This window comes from Canis lupus, chromosome X, assembly GCF_048164855.1.
Source record: "Canis lupus baileyi chromosome X, mCanLup2.hap1, whole genome shotgun sequence".
NCBI lineage: Eukaryota > Metazoa > Chordata > Mammalia > Carnivora > Canidae > Canis > Canis lupus.
The window spans coordinates 98,823,714-98,843,372 of NC_132876.1; the positions used below are offsets into that span (position 1 = coordinate 98,823,714).

Consider the following 19,659-nt stretch of genomic DNA (forward strand, 5'->3'; position numbering starts at 1 on the left):
TCAAGAGTTGGGTGCTTCACTGACTGAGCCACCCAGGCACCCCTAGAGTTGTTATTTTTAAAAAGGGCCTGAAGGCAGTCTGCACCAGGACCCCTGGGTGGTGCAGTGGAATAAGCCGGGGACTCGCTTTCATCTCAGGTCCCAATCCTAGGCTGGTGAGATGGATCCCCAGGTAGAGCCGGGCACTTAGCACAGAGCCTGCTTAAGACTCTCGCTCTGATCCTCACCCCCCCCCCCACTCCCAACACTCTCTTGGTCTCTCAAATAAACAAAAAAATCTTAAAAAAAAAAAAAGAGACTCAGCACTGCCCTTGGCTTCCTGCCCCGCCCAGACTCAGATGGAACGTTGAAGGGGTGCCCCGCCGCGCCCCACGCCCCGCCCGCCGGCCACGCCCTCGCCACGCCCACCGGCCACGCCCTCCCCACGCCCCTGCCACACCCTGTGCCCCGCCCCGCAGGCCACGCCCCTGCCACGCCCCCCGCCGAGCACGCCCCGCCCCCTCACCTCGCCCCGCCCCTGCGTCGTGACCCCGCCCCCCCGCCTAACGGATTCCACCTCCCACCTCCACAACAACGGACTTTAAGGGACTTCCCTCCTGCCGCATCGCACCGCAGGCGACGCCACGAGGCTCTCCTGGGCTCCGAGCTTGGACACCAACCGCGGACCTGCCGCCACCGCCATTGGCGCCGCAGGCCTGTCCTCGCGCCGTGGCCGCCCTCGCCCTTGCCCTCGCCCCCGCCCCCGCCCCGCCGCCCGGGCCGCCAGCCGTGGCCGCCGCGCCCATCTCCCAGGTTCGCCAGAACTACCACCCCGACTGCGAGGCCGCCGTCGACAGCCGGATCAGCCTGGAGCTGTCCGCCTCCTACGTCTACCAGTCCATGGCCTTCTCCTTCGACCGCGACGACGGGGCCCTGAGGAACTTGGCCCGCTTCTTCCAGCGCCAGGCCCGCGAGGAGACCCAGCACGCCGAGATGCTCGTGGAGCTGCAGAACCGGCGCGGGGGCCGCATCCGTCTGCGCGACGTCAAGAAGCCCGACCGCGACGCCTGGGAGAGCGGCCCGAGGGCCACGGAGTGCGCCCTGCACCTGGAGAAGCGCGTGAACCAGAGCCTGCCTGCTCGACCTGACCTGCACCGGCTGGCCACCGACCAGAACGACGCCCAGCTCTGCGACTTCCTGGAGGCCCGCTCCCTCCGTGAGCGAGCGAGCGAGCGAGCGAGGCAAGGCCATCCAAGAGCTCTGGGAGGCTACGGCACCAGCCTGCGCAGCGTGGGGGCCCCGGAAGCCGGCCTGGCCGAGTACCCGTTCGACAGGCTCACCCTGCGCCACAGCCACAAAGAGAACTGACCTGGCACGGACACCTCCCCCGGGCAGGGCCCAGGGCGACTTCCCCTGGGCGCCCCGCCGAGCGTGCATGTTGCAGTATTGCCTTGGCAGAGCCTTCAGGTTTTTTTCTTCCAGTTCTGCCTTAAATAAATAAATAAATAAATAAATAAATAAATAAATAAATAAATAAAAAGTAAGTAAGTTGTTTGGTTTCAATAAAGTTATTTGGTTCAAAACTTTAAAAAGCTCTCTGGTTGATTCCCGCGCAAACCCTTCACCTTTTAAGTTTTACAACAGGTATTCAGGAGTCTCTCCACCCACCCCTGCCCCATCTGTATGCAGCTCAGGATCTTGGGAGATGGTGGGGAGGTATTCCATGGAACCTGGAAAACACAAATCAATCTTCCCCTGATGAACGATGTAAGGGTGGGGGTGGGCTGGGGTGGGCCGGGGTGGGCCGAGATGGGCCCAGGTGGGCTGGAATGGGTCAAGGTGGACGGCGGGGGTGGGGGGGTGGGCTGGGATGAGCTGGGGGAGCGGCGAGATGTGCCGGGTGGTCTGGGGCCCTGCTGTTGGTGGGTGTATATGCATGATAGAAGTATAGAAGAACATGGCCTAGAACTCATCATAGTAGTTGCCCCTGGGGAAGAACTTCAGGGGGGTGGGATTACACAAGGATTCACCCTGTACTATAGTGATAACGGGAAGTAACACCTAGGCTGTCTGCCCCATGGACATAGGTGTGACCAACTAAAGTAACAATGGCACTTTGCAAATCCAAGTCCTTTTATTTACATTATTATGTTTTATTTCTATGCAACCTGCAGGAAGTAAGGGCAGGTGTTATGACCATGTCTTAACAAGTGAGAAAAAGGGAGGCCACACAAGAAGTTATGGACTGTGGACATGAACACAGATCTTCTGATGCCCTGCTCCATTTTTTTTTCTGTTGCCCCACAGGTATATCAATGGGTTAAGCAAGACTGTGTGGGTAGACTGCAAATCCAGCCAGATAACCGGACCCGGAAGGGAGGGAAATCCCCAACACTCTTAAAGACAGCCCTGATCACTGGAGTCTCTCCCCTAATTACAGGTGTGCCTTCCAGCCTAGGGTGGGGATGGCTTCTAAACATCAGCCAAAGCCCTCTCCTATGAAAGGAGTCTTCAGAGCTAGCAACACAATGTGTGAGCAGTAGTATACCTCACAGGAAGGCAGTGAGCACCTGCACACCTGAATCCCTCTGCTCAGGCTCTCTCCCCCACACAGGCAGCCGACGCTGTTACCTGGGTTGGCACCGAGTACCTGGGAAGACCTCAGGCCTGGAAATCCCCAGAATGTCCTCTCCACCCAGATGGCTCTGAGTGGCTTCTCTTCAGGCACAAGGGGGTGGGGGCTGCCAAACACACGCGTTCTGCCTGCAAATCCAGCTCAGCCGAACAGAGATAGCCTGTATCCCGGCCAGGCACAGGATCCTGGGATCTATGTGCTGAACCACCTAGTGGTGGGCTCCTCCCTGGGATGGAAAGCTGACCCCAGTCGGCTTCTGTCTTGGCTACTGGGCCTCCTCTCTATCCCATCTTTCCCTTTCCTGTTTGATTCAGAGGGACTCCTCGGGATAATGCAGAGAAGTCCTCTTAGATCTACATCCTCTTCTTTTACCTGGCAAAGAAGGATTTCCTCACCCACGAGACTCCAAAAGAATTGTGATTACACTCCACCGCCTATTACAAGCCACGGCTTCTAGTGTCACATTTCACGGCTTTTCCTGAAGAATCCCTGGCAGGAGAGTCCAGACATAGTGGCAGCTCAATTGCTGCTCTCCTCGTTCTGCAAGACAAAAGGAATGTTCTAAATCCCTTCCTTTTAGGTTCAGTTTAGTGATCCACAAACAGCCTTTTCAATATGTGGGGGCACGGGTGAAACAAGATGAGAATTCAGACTAATGAAGTTTGCCCCGTTGCACCTTCCAAATGTCTTAACTTTGTCCATTGTTCCCACTTTCCTCTGCCTTCCCACCACTGCCACCCCCTGGCCCCGCCAAGGACCTCTCAAAAGGAGTGAGCAAACTGCTTGTGAGTGTGCCACCTTCCTGCATACTCACAGCCATCCCAACCCCTCGATAACCTGACCTTCAGTACATCTGAGTGAGTTGTGACTTGGTCCTCCGGCCCCGGAATATACCACCCCCCCAGCTCTCACTACCCCCCGCCCCACCTGCCCCCCCCCACCCCTCAAGACCACAGCTGGATGCTCGTCAGTCAGTGACCATGCTCTGCTGCTTCGAGGAACCATGTCTGTAATAGGTGCTGTTGCTATGGGTACCAGGGTCTCAGGCAATGATAATATCAGGACAGGCTGAGGGAAAATGATAAAATTGATAACTTCATCACAGGCTCAAACACGGATTCAAATTAACTGTGTTGAATAATTTACCTCTGGGGACAAAATCCTCATTGTATCACAAAAGGAAATTTCTTAATAGACGGTTGTCACTGACAACTTGCGCTTCATTTTCCAGGACAAGGAAATGTATTTTTCCCCCTCAGAAACGTGTGACAAGAAGTACAAAGCACCCATTAATTTCTTCTGAATCTTCTCTACTCTTGAAATCTGTTCTACATTTCTGATTTTTAAATTCTCCTTCGATTTTTTTCATTTGTCAGCAATTTTCGTTTCTTTTTGCAAGCCCAAGAGACCTATTTAATCAAATATTCAGTAGCGAAAGGTATTATCGTTAATCTTGGGAGTCATACTATGCTTCAGAGTTTAAAATAATGAAATTTTTATTACAAATCATTTTCCTGCAGTCCTGAGTTCCAATTCGGAGGGATATTGATGGAGAATTTGCTTCAGGAAGGCTGAAGTGAAAGGTGAAATGAGGGGAATTAGCAAAGTGTTAGAATACCTAAAAGGTAAAGAAAAGAAAATTATGCCTCGATTGATTAGTCAAGGAGGACATAAGAGTAAATTACTGTGAGAAAGCAAAATAAAAATGGTTAACATATGTTTAAGAATCTTATCTAAGTTTGGATTGCGTTCCGTTATGAGTAACTAAGCTCAGAAAAGCAGTGGCTTTAAAAAGATAGGGTTTCTTTCCCAGATGTAAAACAAGTATGGAGGAAAACAACAGTTCAGGCTGCTATAGAACCCCCTTCCATCTTATTTCACTCATTCCAAGAGGTGCATTTTTTCACATTTTAACATCTTTGAAATTGGCATGAATCTTACAGTCACTGTTGGCCATAGCTATCACTGCCTGAGCAGTCATATCAAGACTTGACAGAGTGGCATCATTGGCTAGGAACAAAATCTTAGAGGCATTAGAAGAGTACTCTTGAGAAATGTTGCACCATCACTGGGGTACCTGGGTGGCTCTGTCAGTTGAGCATCCGGCTCTTGGTTTCGGCTCAGGTTGTGATGATCTTGGGGTCCTGCTTGGGACCTTTCCTCCCTTGGGAGGAATCTGCTTGTTGGGAGGAATCTACTTGTCCCTTTCCTTGCTTCTCTCTCTCTCTCTCTCAATCAAATAAATTAATAAAATCAAAAAAAAAAAAGAAATGCTGTATCACCAACATTCTTGATGGCACAGAGGATGACAGTAAGAGACATCAATGATTCTGAGTACAAAAGTGATTTAGAAGGCAGCCCGGGTGGCTCAGCGGTTTAGCGCCACCTTCAGTCCAGGGCCTGATCCTGGAGACCCGGGATCGAATCCGGATCGGGCTCCCTGCATGGAGCCTGCTTCTCCCTCTGCCTGTGACTCTGCCTCTCTCTCTCTCTTTCTCGTGAATAAATAAATAAAATCTTTTTTAAAAAGTGATTTAGAAGAATTCAAATTTAGTTTTTAAAAGACATTTGTTTTTTTATTCCAGCTTTACTGAGATATTACTGACATATGACGTTGGGTAAGTTTAAGGCGTACAACGTGATGACTCGATATATGTATATATTGTAAAATGATCACCACAATAAGGTCAGTTAACATCTCCATCACCTCTTTGTGAGTGTGGAGTGAGATCATTTAAGATGTCCTCTCGGGGATCCCTGGGTGGCGCAGCGGTTTGGCGCCTGCCTTTGGCCCAGGGCGCGATCCTGGAGACCCGGGATCGAGTCCCACGTCGGGCTCTCGGTGCATGGAGCCTGCTTCTCCCTCTGCCTGTGTCTCTGCCTCTCTCTCTCTCTCTCTCTGTGACTATCATAAATAAATTTAAAAAAAAAAAGATGTCCTCTCGTAGCAACTTTCAAGTATATAATACAGTACTGTTAACTATAGTCACCACGCTGTACATTAGATCCCCACGACTTATTCATCTTATAACTGGAAGTTTGTGCCCTTTGACCCACATCTCCTCATTTCCCCCACCCCCAATCCCTCACAACCACCATTCTACTCTGTCTCTGTAAGTTCGTCTTTTTAGGTTCCCCATATGAGTGAGATCATCCAGTATTTGTCTTTTTGGTCTGACTTATCTCAGCAGAATACCCTCAAGGTCCTTCCATGTTCCTGAGAATGGCAGGATTTCCTTCTTTTTTCCATTGTATATATATATTTTTTTCTTTATGTATGCATCTGTCAATGGCCACTTGGGTTGTTTCCATGTCTTGGCTACTGTGAATAATGCTGCAGTGAATAGGCAAATATCTTAGAAGAGTTGAAATTTGAATCTAAAGAAGTTCTGAAAAAAAAAGAAGTTCTTGCAGCACCTTACATAATTTATTTAGCACATAGTTTCCTTTTCACATGTATGCCCAACAGTAATCTAATGACAAAAAAAACTATGTCTAAATAAATGTAAAAGAGATCTTTCAATAAGCACAAATTGAAAAATCTAAGGAAAATCTAGTGGATGACAAAAAATTGTGTCCTAATTTGATAGTGTTTTCTTCTTTCTTTGTAGTACCTAAAATAATGGCGTGCCTTAAAGCTGATATATTTGATTTGATAAAATATATTATTTTGTTGTTCCCTAGCACAAGGCTTCAAGTCTTGTTCATCTCACATGCCAATACAGCTACTAGAGCTCCAACCATTACATCTGCCCACCAGGAAGAAGACATATATCTGAGCTTTTCGTGGCTGCAAAGGGACAGTAGCCTTCAGAGAAAGAAGTTTCAAGAAAAAGCAAATGCCCAACTTGTCTAAGATGTTAAGAAGAGAAGTGGAGACCTGCAGGTGGCAGGAAGATGGAGAACCCAATCATAATCATAATCATTATGGTCCAACTCCTAAGGTGTTAAGGTTGGCAGAAAGGTATGCTCTGTCCAGGAGGATTTCACATATAAAAACCTGAGTAGGTCCATAATGAACAAAGTAATTTTAATACAGAAAAAAAGTTTGCTTCCCCCTCCCCACTTGTTCTTCAAAGTATATGAATATGTATGGAAAACTGAGAATAAAGAAATGAAGAAAAAAATATCCTACTGGTTAAAAAGCCAGCATCTGGATCACCCTCTGGGAGATGGTTAGCTTTAAGCTGAGCCTTCGTTGTAAGACGAGAAGGAGCTGGCCTGATGGAGAAAACAACGTGAGATAGACTTCCAAATCCAGGCCTGCCGGAACTGAGAACAAAGGCCAGAAAGAGAGTGCATCTGGTGTGAAGGAAAGAAGTACAACTCAAGGTGAGCTTATGAAAGATGAAACATGGAGGACAGTTTAAGGCCAGGCGTAAAGTTTTTATGATTAACCAGAAGGTCATTTGAGGAAACCATAGATTTGGATCTGGGCTTCAGGAGTAGGTTGGTAAATCCCTTCTTCGAGAAATCCTGGGATGATGAGAGTGCCCAGTGACAGACACTTGGGATGAATATTAAAATATGAAACCTAATGATCTGGCGTTTGAAGAGGCAGAGAGAGTTTTTTCTCTGATCAGGCTAGTGGCATCAAAAAGTTCTGTATAAGGTCTTGCTGTCCTTTTGCCTTTTATAGCAGAGTTTGACTATTGTTTCAATTTGCCGCTTCAGAAGAGTACCAGTCCAGATGTCAGAATGTCAGAAGTGCTAGAGGAACATCAAAGGCTCTGGTGGTGCCGGCACAAGTGTCGTAGAGCAACATCAGAGAAATGGTGAGCTTGCACCCTTCCTGCCGGGGAAAGACCACCACACTCCGCTCTGGCACTTCCTGCCTCTCTTAACAAGCCATTCAGACATTTGGAAGGAGGAAGCTCATCAGCAGCCCCTGAGGTTTACCAGATGCCTGCGCCCCTTCTAGCCACCCAGTCACCCCCAGGGAAGGTGGGCATGTCGAGACAGAACCCAGGAACAATGGTGAGCTTATACAGCCTGCCATTTACCCACTTGACGATTCAACGAGCAAGCCAGGACCACCGTCGCCAGACTGCCCTATTGCCACAGACAGATGTGAAGAGGGGTCCCCTGGAAATTCCCCAGCCTGCACAACTGACGCCTCACCATTGCTGTCTGCCTTGCGCTCACAAGATCTAATCTCAAAAGGCCTTTATCTCTGCTTATGTTCCTCACCACAAGAACCACATTGCCCACCTCTGTTTCCCAGAACACTCCTCATCCTTCATGCCCTAATCCTCAGAAGGCTGGGTGCTTCCCCTTTCTGTCCCCTTCTCTCACCTTTCCCCCAACTCTTGAAATCCTTCACTCAGGCTGTTTGGAAATCATGGGCCATTATCAGCACGATCTCCTACTACATTGTCAAAATCTTTTCTGAACATTGTCTTCACCTTCCTGCTCTGCAGGCAACCGGCAATTCCCCTAAGGACACTACTTCTGGGGCAGTCCCCTTGAGTCATGGCCACTCCCCCCCCCCCCACACACACACACACACGTAATACCACCAGGCCTGAAAGTAAGGCAAGTGTCCTCCTTCCTCCTTGTTCACACTCCCAGACCATTCTCCCCCTTGTCTCCGCCCTTAAATGCCCCAGTTTGAACTGAATGCCATCACATCATACCCCCACACTATCCCTTCTCAGTTATCTAGGGACCTTTACCCAATGTTTCTTAACTAGCTTAGCTCCTGGCTGATGGCAGCCTTCCCCATTATTAGCCCCATCCTGATTCCTACTGATTTCAATATCCACATAGATGATCCTTCCACAACCTGGCCTCTTACTTTTCTTGCTTTTTCTTCTCCCATGATCTCATCCTCCAATCCAGTTAGCCACTCATTGCTATAGTCATACCACAGACCTTGTCATCTGCGGTAACGCTCCTCTTTCCATAATCTCTAATGCATGTTTCAGACTCTCTGACTGCGTTCTCCTCTTTTTCTAGTTCATTCTCCTTAGTGTTTTGGTGCCAAAAATCCTTTAACCCCTCTGGGAAATCCTATCAATTGGTCCAACAACATTTTTACTGCATCTCAACTCCTTGACCTCCTCTATTTTCTGAGGTTAAAGCCCACGGTAAATGACGATAATCATTCCCTTGTACATATTTCCACTTTATCTGACCCTCTGGCTCTGTTGCACTTGCTTGGCAAAAATCCTCTAGCTGGTTAAATTCCTTTCTCTGCTAGACCACACCTGTATCCTTGTAACTAAATGCGGTTAGAGAAAAATCCAACCATCCTGACTGAATGCACTTAAACTTAGTGTTTTTTTAAGATTTTATTTATTTATTCATGAGAGATGCAGAGAGAGAGGCAGAGACATAGGCAGAGGAAGAAGCAGGCTCCCCGTAGGGAGCCCAATGCAAGACTCAATCCCAGGACCTGGGATCACACCCTGAGCCGAAGGCAGATGCTCAACCACTAAGCCACCCAGGTGTCCCAAACTTAATGATTATGACTCTTAAATGGTCCCTTGGTACCACCAGCCACCAAACTGTATTTCCCTATTCTACGATCTCTCTTACCCTCCCTGCCCATTATCTATAATTCTCCTCTCTATCCATTAACCTTTGCTACATAGCAAGTCATCCAAGTAAGTAGGGTCTTAAAGCAGTAATTATTTTATTTGCTCATGATTTTGTGGGTCAGCAATTGGGTTGGAATCAGTTGGGTAGTTCCTCTACTGGATTTGCTGGGTGTCACTCATGTGGCTATGGTTATCTGGTGACTTGAATGGGGCTGGTTCTTCTAAGATGGTAGCTGGTGCCTGCTATTGGATAGGTCACGTGTCTCCAGCAGGCTAGCCTGAGCTTCCTCAAGTGGTGGTAGGAGAGTTCTTGGAAACTTGGAAACAGGGTTTTTTTAAGCCACAGTTTACGTCATATTTGCCAATGTCTTGTTAGCTACAGAAAATCACATGGCAAGCCCAAAATCATGTAGGAGAGGAATGGCAAGGGCCTTACACACTGGGAGTTGTTACTGGAACAATCTACCACTTCCTCCAGTCTATAACCACTCACAAAACCTCCCAATCCTCACTCTCAGCTGGTAACCTTGCTTCCTATTTCACTGAACAATAGTAACTATGAGAACATCCATAGAGTCCCACCTACCACCATACCTCCCACCCACCAGCATATGCGCATATTTACTCTACCCCTCTCCTATCAGTAGATGAACCCTCCATGCCTCTATCTAAGGCTAACCCGCCCCCTCCATTTCTGTCCTGGAGCCCATCTCTTCTTGTCCACTCAAGGACTTTGCTTCTGTGTCTCATCTGCAGTTGCGCTGATACAGTGATCTGGTGGCTTAAATGGCCCACATGGTCTAAGATGGGCTCACTCTCTTTTCTGTATCATTTTCTCTCTCTTCACTGGATCATCCCCTACAGAATAAAACCATGATATCATTTATCTTACTCTAAAATATCCCTCTAATTACCCTCTGGCTACTGATTGGTTTCTCTGTTCTACTTCACAGCTAAATTCCTTGAAAGTGCTCTCCATACTCACAGCCTTCATTTCCTCTCTTCCCAACTTCTCTTAAACCTGTGTTTATCAGGCTTGCACTTCCATAATTCCACCAAAACGGATTTTGTGGTAGTCTCCGATTTCCTCTGCACTGATCACTCAAAGGGTTAATTCTCAGCCCTCATCTGCCTTGAACACTTTCTTGAGCTGACCTTCAGGATATTTCACTCTCCTGGTTTTCTTTACACTTCTCTGGCCTCTACTTCTTGGTTGCCTGCTCCTTTAGTGTTCAATTCCTCTTCATCATCTCCCTGACATCTTAGTATTGGAATGTCCCAAGGCTCACTTCCTAAGGCTTTTCTCTTCACTGTGTATATGCGCTCTTTTGGCGATATCATCAATTTCATGCATTTAAAATGCATCTCTGTGCTGATGATTCCAAATTTGTAACCCCAATCTAATCCTCTCCCCTGAACTTCAGACCTATGTACACAAATTCCTACTCAAATGCCTAATAGACATATTAAACTTGATGTGCCACATAGAACACCTTATATTTTTCCCCAAAACTTCTCTACTTACAATTTTATCCATCACAAATTAAGGGCAATTTCCAGGTGTTCAGGACAAAAGCATGATGTCATCTTTAATTCCCTTCTTTCTCCTATAGCCTGCATCCAAACTATTAGTGCATCTTATTCAAAATATATCCAAATCCAGATTCCTCTCACAATTTCTATTGTTAACACTCATGTCTAATCTACCAAACCTCCCACCCAAGTTACTGCAACAGACTCTTATCTCCCTGCTTCTGCCCTTGTACCCTAGAGTCTATTTTCAACATAGCAGCTAGGCTGAGCTTTTAAAAACATTAGTCAGGGCAGCCCGGGTGGCTCAGTGGTTTAGCGCTGCTTTTGGCCCAGGTTGTGATCCTGGAGACCCGGGATCAAGTCCCACGTCAGGCTCCCTGCATGGAGCCTGCTTCTCTCTCTGCCTCTCTCTCACTCTGTGTCTCCCATGAATAAATAAATAAAGTCTTAAAAAAAAACCATTAGTCATGTCATGTCACTCTTCTGCTACAATAGCCCTCACAGCTCTTAAAATCTGCCTATCCTATCCCTCTAACCTATTTCTTCTGCACTAATTTTTTACTGTTCTCCTTGTACACTTGGCTCTAGTAACATTGCTCTATTTGTAATTCCTAGAGTATCCCAAGCAAACTCCCTTGTTAGAGTTTTGTATTTGGTTTCCTCTGCCTAGAACACTGCAACAGTTACCTTTTGCTGTATACCAAACCAACCCAAAATATAATGGCTTAAAATAATGATCACTGGGCAACCTGGGTGGCTCAGCGGTTTAGCGCCTCCTTCAGCCCAGGGCATGATCCTGGAGACCCGGGATCATGTCCCACATTGGGTTCCCAGCATGGAGCCTGCTTCTCCCTCTGTCTGTGTCTCTGCCTCTCTGTGTCTCTCATGAATAAATAAATAAAATCTTTAAAAAAAATAATGATCACTTTTCATGGTTCTCTAGGTTGACTGGAAAGTTCTTGTCTAGGCAAGCTTGGTTGAGGCTAGATGGTCTAGGAGAGGAGTTGGCAAGCTACAGGCTGCTGGCCAAATCTGGCCTTCCACCACCCCTTTTTGTACATAAAGTTTTACTGGAGCACAACCATACCTATGTGTTTATGTATAGTCTGTGACTACTTCCGTACTACAATAGCAGTGGCTTGATGTTGATGGGGCAATGGGGATGGCTTAGCCACATGTTTCTCATTATCCATCAGGGTAGCCCAGGCTTGTTTATATATGGTGGTCGCAAGAGTTTTTGAGATCAGTTGGATCATACCTGATATTGTCCCATTGGTCAAAGAAGGCCACATGGCTAAGCCTAGAATCTGTTTGGAAGGGCCTACCCAGAGATGTGGCTGTGGGAGTGGGGACTTTTGTGGTCGTTCCTGCAAACAATCTACCATAAACATTATTCCTCCTTCATGACTTGCTGCCTCACCTCCTTCAACTCAATGCCCAAATATTACTTTTTTCGTGAGTCTTCCTTTGAGGAACTCCTCTTCCCTATTTCCTATGCCCCTTTTTCTGCTTAATTTCCCTTGTAACATCTATCACTTCCTTACCTTACTTATTTTGCTCATCATCTGTCTTCTCCTTCTAGAATATAAACTTCATGAAGGCAAGGATTTTTGTTTATTTTGTCCATGCTTTTACCTCAAGGTCTTAGAATGCTGCCTAGAACCAAGCAGGAAATTAAAAAAAAATGTTTTTGACTGAATGAGTGAATGATCTGATGCTATTTAGGATTTGAAGAAGGAATAGTCCTTGCTGGCTATGACAGTGTTATTGATGTTTGGGTCGACAGCCCACCGGTTATTCTTCTTGGTGTGACATTGCTAGTATTATGATGCAATAATGTATATTAAGCACTTAACACCAAGAATTTAAGAACAGAATTACTATTGCTTTGCTTTTTATTACTTAGATAAGTTTGGTCTTAACTCACTCAATAGGTAATAATCACTAATTATTATATTTAACCCTCTTAAGTGGACCAGGCCACTGCAATTATCTATTTTGGTATAGTAATTTCTTGGAAGAAAGATTATTCCTAAGACAATGCTCTGATTGCATTGAACATACCATACCCAACCACCTTGGGATTTTTTTTCTGCCTGCAGAATTAAGTCCTCCCAAATTAGTATCCATTTTGCCTTTGAGGCATTATAAACTTTTATGGCTTAGCTATGTCTTGAAAGAGCATGACCTAGAAAAGAGTGACATGAGGAGTGGAGATATCTGGGCAAGAGCCAGAATGTGATGCATTTTCAGGACCAAGTTGTGGAGTGATTTGGCTGGGATAGAGGAGCCATATGATGCAATATAATATAGCAGGAGTATGGCAAATTCATAGGAAATGCCATGTTTTGAATTATCATAAAACATGATCAAGCCCCAGGTCCACCAGATGTCCAAAAGAATGCATGAAACCAGAATAGTTTGGCAATATGTGAGCTTTTCTTATGCATTTTGGTTCTTGCATTTGTCCCTGTTACTGAATTACATATACTTTCTTTTTCATTCTAAATTCTGTACGAGTTTAAGAAACTGAAACCACTGTGCCAATGGTTTTTTTTTTTTATTTGAATAGTTTCATCAAGAGCAGAATTCTGGCTTGTTGGAGTGTTGATCTGCTATTATTTCTCTACCATACCACTTCCTCAGTGGTTATTTATACCTCATCTACAGCTCCCAGACATTAAAATGAAAGGTCTTGAAACTTATAGGAGAAGTTTAGAGGGAGAGCTCTCTGTATCTTGTGAAATAGACAAGGTCACTGCTTAGGCAACCTCTCTTACAAAAGAGTTCAGTGATAACGGCCAAATTAGAGCCCTGGTCAACCGCAGCTGATGATGGGCTCTGTTGATGGGTGCCCTTGGCTAGACCTGAAAGTGATGTCCTGAAAAATGATTACACTTCTACTCAATAAGCCAGAGATGTATCCATTAAAGGCTGAGCAGGACAGAGAAATGAAAGTGTAAATGTAGCCTCTTGATCAGTTCACATATTTGAACTCTTATTCTCAGTCATGATCTCTAGTGTATCTATCACATTTCTTCATGTGTGAGGGGTTATACCAGTGCAGTTTTAGACACACTGAGTTTTTGATAGTTGAGGTCCTTTTACTCTTAGAAAGATATGCTTATGTATGTAAACCAATGAATAATTCTTAAAAAGCCATATAGAGAAACTTAGAACCACATGCTGTTCACTCATTGAAGAATTCTTTATAAGAATTTCATTATGGTCAAGTACTGTGCTAGATACTAGGTGTTCTACCCTCAATATGTTCATACTCTAGTTGGAGAGACCAACATCAAAATTGATATGTGAGTTAGGCTATGAGAGAATTAAGGACACAGAGAAATGGAATGTTATCTTGCCTTGGGAGTGATGGATGTCCTAGAAGCTTCCTTAGGTGTGATAATATCTGAACAGAATTTTGAAGACTGAATAGGATATGTCAAAGAGAACAAGCAGGGGAATATACTGCAGATAGAGAGAGTGGTGTGGGCCACAACGACCTTCCCATGTTTAGGTCCAAGGTGGAGGAGGATAAGGCAGAGAGTAAGGAAAGAGAAAAGATGCCAGAAAAAGAAGTAGAAAGGATCAGAAAAAATCTGTCAGTGCAACCGATGAAGAGAAGAGAGAATGATGTTGAGAGATATGGAAGACAAGAAACTATAGTTCTTGGTGACCAGATGGGTAATAAAGGAAACAGAAGGATTTTGAAGGACAGTGTTTGAATTTTTAGCTTTGGACATCTGGGTATAGAGTAACATCATTGTTAGAAAGAGGGATCCCAAAAGGAGGTATGGAGATGTTGGGAGAAAATAGGGACTCTTCCCAAGTTCAAAATGCCATGAGACATCTAGGTGGAAGTGGAAATGGAATGAAATGTGGAAATTATATATTTAGACTACATGGAACTAAAGGTAGAGAGGTAAACTTTCCCACAGCTAATTCCCTTCTGCCTTTGTATATCCTGGCTCCTTCCTTGCGGGAAAGGTCTCCAACTGAATGACAGGAAGATAAAGAGAGAAGACTTCATGGATGGTGTGGAAGATGAGTGGGGTCTGGAGGGAAGCCAGGGATTTGAACAAGCAGAAGGGAGAAGAAAAGTCAGGTCAGGGAGGGAACATAGAACCAACAGAGGCAGAACACTGGTAGCAAGCAAGGCAAGGGCAGAGGGTTTGAGATGTGGAGAAGAGGAAAATAAGCATTACTGAGCAGATGGCACTGGATTTCCTAATGAATTTATTCTCTGGATGGATGCTGGGAAGTTTAGACTTTAAGCAATCAGTAAGAAAAAGCCGTGGTCGGTGTTTGAACAGAGAAGGAACATTATATGATTTATATTTTAGGAATATGCTCTGGAAATAGCATCCAGGAGAAAGAGTAGGCATAAGTGGAGGCAAAGGGATCTAGCCAACAGATGACTGGGATCTTCCAGCACCTCCAGGTTCTTTGTAGGGGGAGGAAGAGCTTCCAGGGCTTCTGTTGGCACAATTCTCTCCTGTCAGGAATATGGTAGCCTTTGGGCGACTAGGATTGAGGAAGGTCATACTATGTACTCCTGCCAAGGGGATCTGACTATAGCCTTCTTGAAGAAGCAGGAAGAGATCCATGAGTATATTTTTCCTTTAGAGAAATACAGAAGCAAACAAAAAATAAGGCTTGTGGTAAGGACTATTTTTACCCAATTACACATGCATTACTAAGTGTCACAAATCCCATGAGCTGAAAGGTGTGATTTTCTGAGTCGGCTTCTGTGTGGAGATGAGAGGAATTGCTCAGTGTTGATAGCACTGTTGGATGTTGCTAATGTAATTACAGTTTCCCAGACTGGTCTCAAAAATTAAGGTTCATGTATTCTCTATTTTCCTTTCCATTTTGGAAAGATAATAATAATAAAAATGTACAAACTTGCTTGGTTTGACTTTACACCCAGTTTTCGTGACATTTTTATTGTGTCTTATACCAAATGAATTGATTTTCTTTTTCAACTTGTCTTTGAAAATGTCATTTACACAAAGAGATTGAATGGACTTAATTTGTTTAGTCTCCCAAAGTGATGCTTCTAAGTGAGCCATGATAATTCAGTAAATATATCATGTGGAGGGGGATGGTATAAACAACTAAAAGAATTATTCATTGTGTGTGGGGAACAAAGATGGATAAGAGGAAATTAGCTAGCAAATAGGACTGTGATGATAGAATGAAGGTGGATGTAGAGTGCTCTATTCGTCGTTCTATTAAAACACAATGTTAACTTAGAGAATTTCTGTGTCTTTATTGTTGCTGTTGTGGTTGTTATTGAAGTATATGCAGGGGTGGCACCACACAACTCATGCAAATTTCTCCTCCATGCTTCCTTGAGCATCATCGACAGTTGAACTTAACTGAATTTCTGCTTCAGAGAATTACAAAAGACCATGATAGGATTTAAAATGTTTTCCATTTCCTGTTCCTTACCAGTGTTTCTATTCTAATATAGCCTCTACATTTGGGTCCTAAACTTCCTAATTCATTATAATTATGTGTGTTGCACAACTGCTGATAACCATAAACTCAGCAAGTTTTAAAATACTTTGTAAAGGAGATGTAAATGATCAGAGAAGTAACTGTGTTAAGTGGTATTTTTAAGCACGTAAAATTCATGAATGCTCTGAGAAGCTATAAGTATGTACCACATATCTGGCATCTACAGAGTGCTCTCATGTATAATATCTCATGGAAATCTGTCCGTTATATTTGAATAAGGCCTTTAGCGTAGCATGGTCAAAGTGACTAGGCTCAGAATGGCAACTAACTATGTGGTCTTCAACATGGGAACTCCTTCCCGCCCCTGCCTCATGTCATCTTGAAATACCAATGTTCCATGGAATGGACCTTGAAAACTTGGGAGAGAGAAATCTGAGAGTGAGGACTTGTTCTGCTCTTCTTCTTTAACAAAAATCAACCAATTATCCAAAGTAATATTTTCCAATTATGCACTGCACAGATAGGTGAGGCGGATAGAGTTCAGAGTCAATTTCCCAAGTTCAGATCTACTTGCTAGCTGACCTCGGACAAATTAATAAACCTCTCTGCGCCTCAGTATCCTTATCTGTAAAATGGGAGTAATAAGTGTCTTTACCTCATAGGGCTGTTATATATGTAAAATACTACATGCAGAGAGCAGAGTAAAAACTCAATAAAGGTTAAAGAAGAATGATAAATAAGAGCTTGAGACTGAGCATTCTATCTTTTGCATAAACATGACACATGGAATATCGTAACCTCAAGTAGTCCCAATTATATTGAATGGACACCTCCGGTTTCTACATAATAATAAGAAATTCATTATCCATAATTTAACTTAAAGCCCTCTATCATCTTATTGAAAATAAATTAATCTATGCACATTCTTGACATACACATAAAACTGAGTTCATGGGCTCTTGTTGGAGAATTTTTGGGACTACAATGCAGCTTTCTCAAATTAGCAACAGCACCCGTGCTCCCAAGTCAAATGAGGCTTGTCAGTGATACCATACTGTTCAGATCTCTATGGTGAAAATAGGTCCAGAGTATTGCAACCAGCTCTGGAGGCTCAGTTTCACAGAGGCCATTGATAAATGGAGCAATCCGAGAATGTTGAAGGGCATGAAAATCCATGTTATGTGAGAAACCATTCAAGGGACAGGAATTGTAGCCTGTAGAAAAGAATAACCTAGGAACTGTTCAGAAATATCCAAGGACTGTCTCGGGTAAGAAGAATTGAACTTGTTCAGAAAGTCACTGGAAGTAGCAGGTGAACATTATGGGTCATTTTTACACAAAACAAGACATTCGGCCATGAAATGGGTGGCTTCTTGAAAGGGCAAGTACTCATTACTAAAAAGTCCTTACACAAAATTTGTACAACCAACTTAAGTAAATGATGAAGATAAAATTCCATCTCTGTATGGGGAACTGGAATGACAGCTTCTGGATTCTAGGACCTAAGATCTCTTTTAATTCTAGTTTAATGTTAGTCTCGCAAAAAGGTTTCCACAGGCTTCCCCTTCCTCCACAGCCTTCTTGGGGTACGCGTTACTGCCTACTGCCAAGAGACAGAAATAGAGTTGGCGTTCTCTGTGCCACTATCACCAAGACATTTTTACCAAAATGTTAATTAGAACCTCTTGGAGAACTTGATAAGAACTTGATAAGCAACTTCTAATGCTTAAGTTCACATTTTCCATTACTTTATTTTGGCCCTCTGCTAACTGGAGAAGAGGTGCCATTTTATGGAAATTAGCAGCTCTATGAGGACAAAAAAACTAAAAATCCCTTAAGTGGGAGACATTTACAGTCTGTTTACATCATTTTATCTCATCTGAGCCCTTAGCAGGGCTGGTAATATCATTATTTCCATTCCACAGATGAACTTCTGGGGCTAAGTGACAGAGCTGAGACATGATCACAGACCTTCTGATTCCAAATCCAGTGCTCCTTCTATTTGCCCCCCTCGCTCACTGCTTCAGACTGTTTAGTCCACATACATCAGAAGACCAAAAACAGAGATGGGGGGGGGAAGCCTTTCCAATTAAACTTGGTAATGAAGGAAAAAAGGAACCAAGTAAATGCTCTGCTATAAGGAAACCTCACAAGAAAATATGGAGCTGGAAATTCAATTAGAGAAAATTGTGAAGAGAATTTAAGAATAAAACACATAGGGATTAATTAAGGAAATAAAATTAGTTAACTAAAAGGGCCAAGGTTTAGAATCAATGTATTCTTGGAGGTAGAAGAAAGACCTGTCTGGGATCCTAGAAACTAAGAGGGAGTGGAGATTTGGGAAAGGATGCCGATAAAGTGAATGAACATGGTGAACGAAAAGTGCAAATCATCAAGAACAACATAAAAATAAGCTGGAGCAGCAAAAGGAGCAGTAAGACTTGCAAGACAGGCATGAAGAGAGGTAAATAAAAGAAGGCCCCTAAATGGAAAATCCCTATTCAACACAAATAAAATGAGAGACACAAAAAGGCAGGCATGGAAACCAGAACCCGAATTAAGAACAATAGATTTGTGTTTGCACATTGTTTTCCACCGGGGTGAATTCTATTTTCCTTTCTTAGGGCTGATTCTCTTCCCACTATGCCTCCCTCTGAGCTCTCCAAAAGGGAAATGCAGAGGGTGTGAAGGGGATGAAAAGTCAAGCTGCATATTTTTAATGTGTTTCCAAATGCCACTGAGAAAGCTACCTCAGCCTACTTGGTATGTAACGTATATTTTAAAACTGCTAAACCGTGATAGTCATGATGATGGCATTAGCTGGTGTCGGTGAGGGGAGAACCATGAGTCAGATTGGAAAAATATTAAATATTAGCGGTTTGCTACTTACATTGGGGTCTTCAATGGCATTATGAGTCCGTGTTTAAAAATGTATGGTGGTGTTCGAAATTGATATCTTGAAAAAGAACTTTTAGACCCTTGATTACAAAAACAGTACCCAATAACTAAAATACATTATTATCATATATATTAGAACAAGCAGAACGGTGCTTTTGAACCCACCTCAGTGTATCATCCAAACACACAGGCTGCCACAAAGATATTTTGAAGCTTTGAATCAGGCAACTTGATCTGCCCTTGGCTACCCCATCAAATATGTGCTCTAGAAGCAGCTTCTCCCCAGAGAGCAATGTCCTCAAAGAATGTCCGGAACAAAAGTACTTTGCTCTGTCGTTGACATCAGGAATTTTCTCCACTGAGAAAGGGTGAGTGTAGGTATAAAGTGGACAGAGGAGGGAGAAGGGAGTGAAAAGGAATGTGAAAGAAGCTATTATATGACGCAAAAATGTTACCACCTAGGGGCGCCTGGGTGGCTCAGTTGGTTGAGCATCTGACTCTTGATCTCAGCTCCAGTCTTGATCTCCGGGTCATGAGTTCAAGGCCCATGTTGGGCTCCATGCTGGGCATGGAGCCTACTTAAAAAAAAAATGTTACCACCTATGT

The 19,659-nt window shown here is 44.2% G+C and overlaps 1 protein-coding gene across 1 annotated transcript; it reads left to right on the top strand.

The window, feature by feature from the left end:
• Window positions 1-546: 546 nt before the first annotated feature.
• Window positions 547-1,431, top strand: LOC140628554 (ferritin heavy chain-like; the record flags this gene model as incomplete). The annotated part of the gene is made up of 1 exon (XM_072817827.1): window positions 547-1,431. A coding segment is annotated over one exon (801 nt), but the record flags the coding sequence as incomplete, so codon positions are not given.
• Between the last annotated feature and the right edge of the window lie 18,228 nt (window positions 1,432-19,659).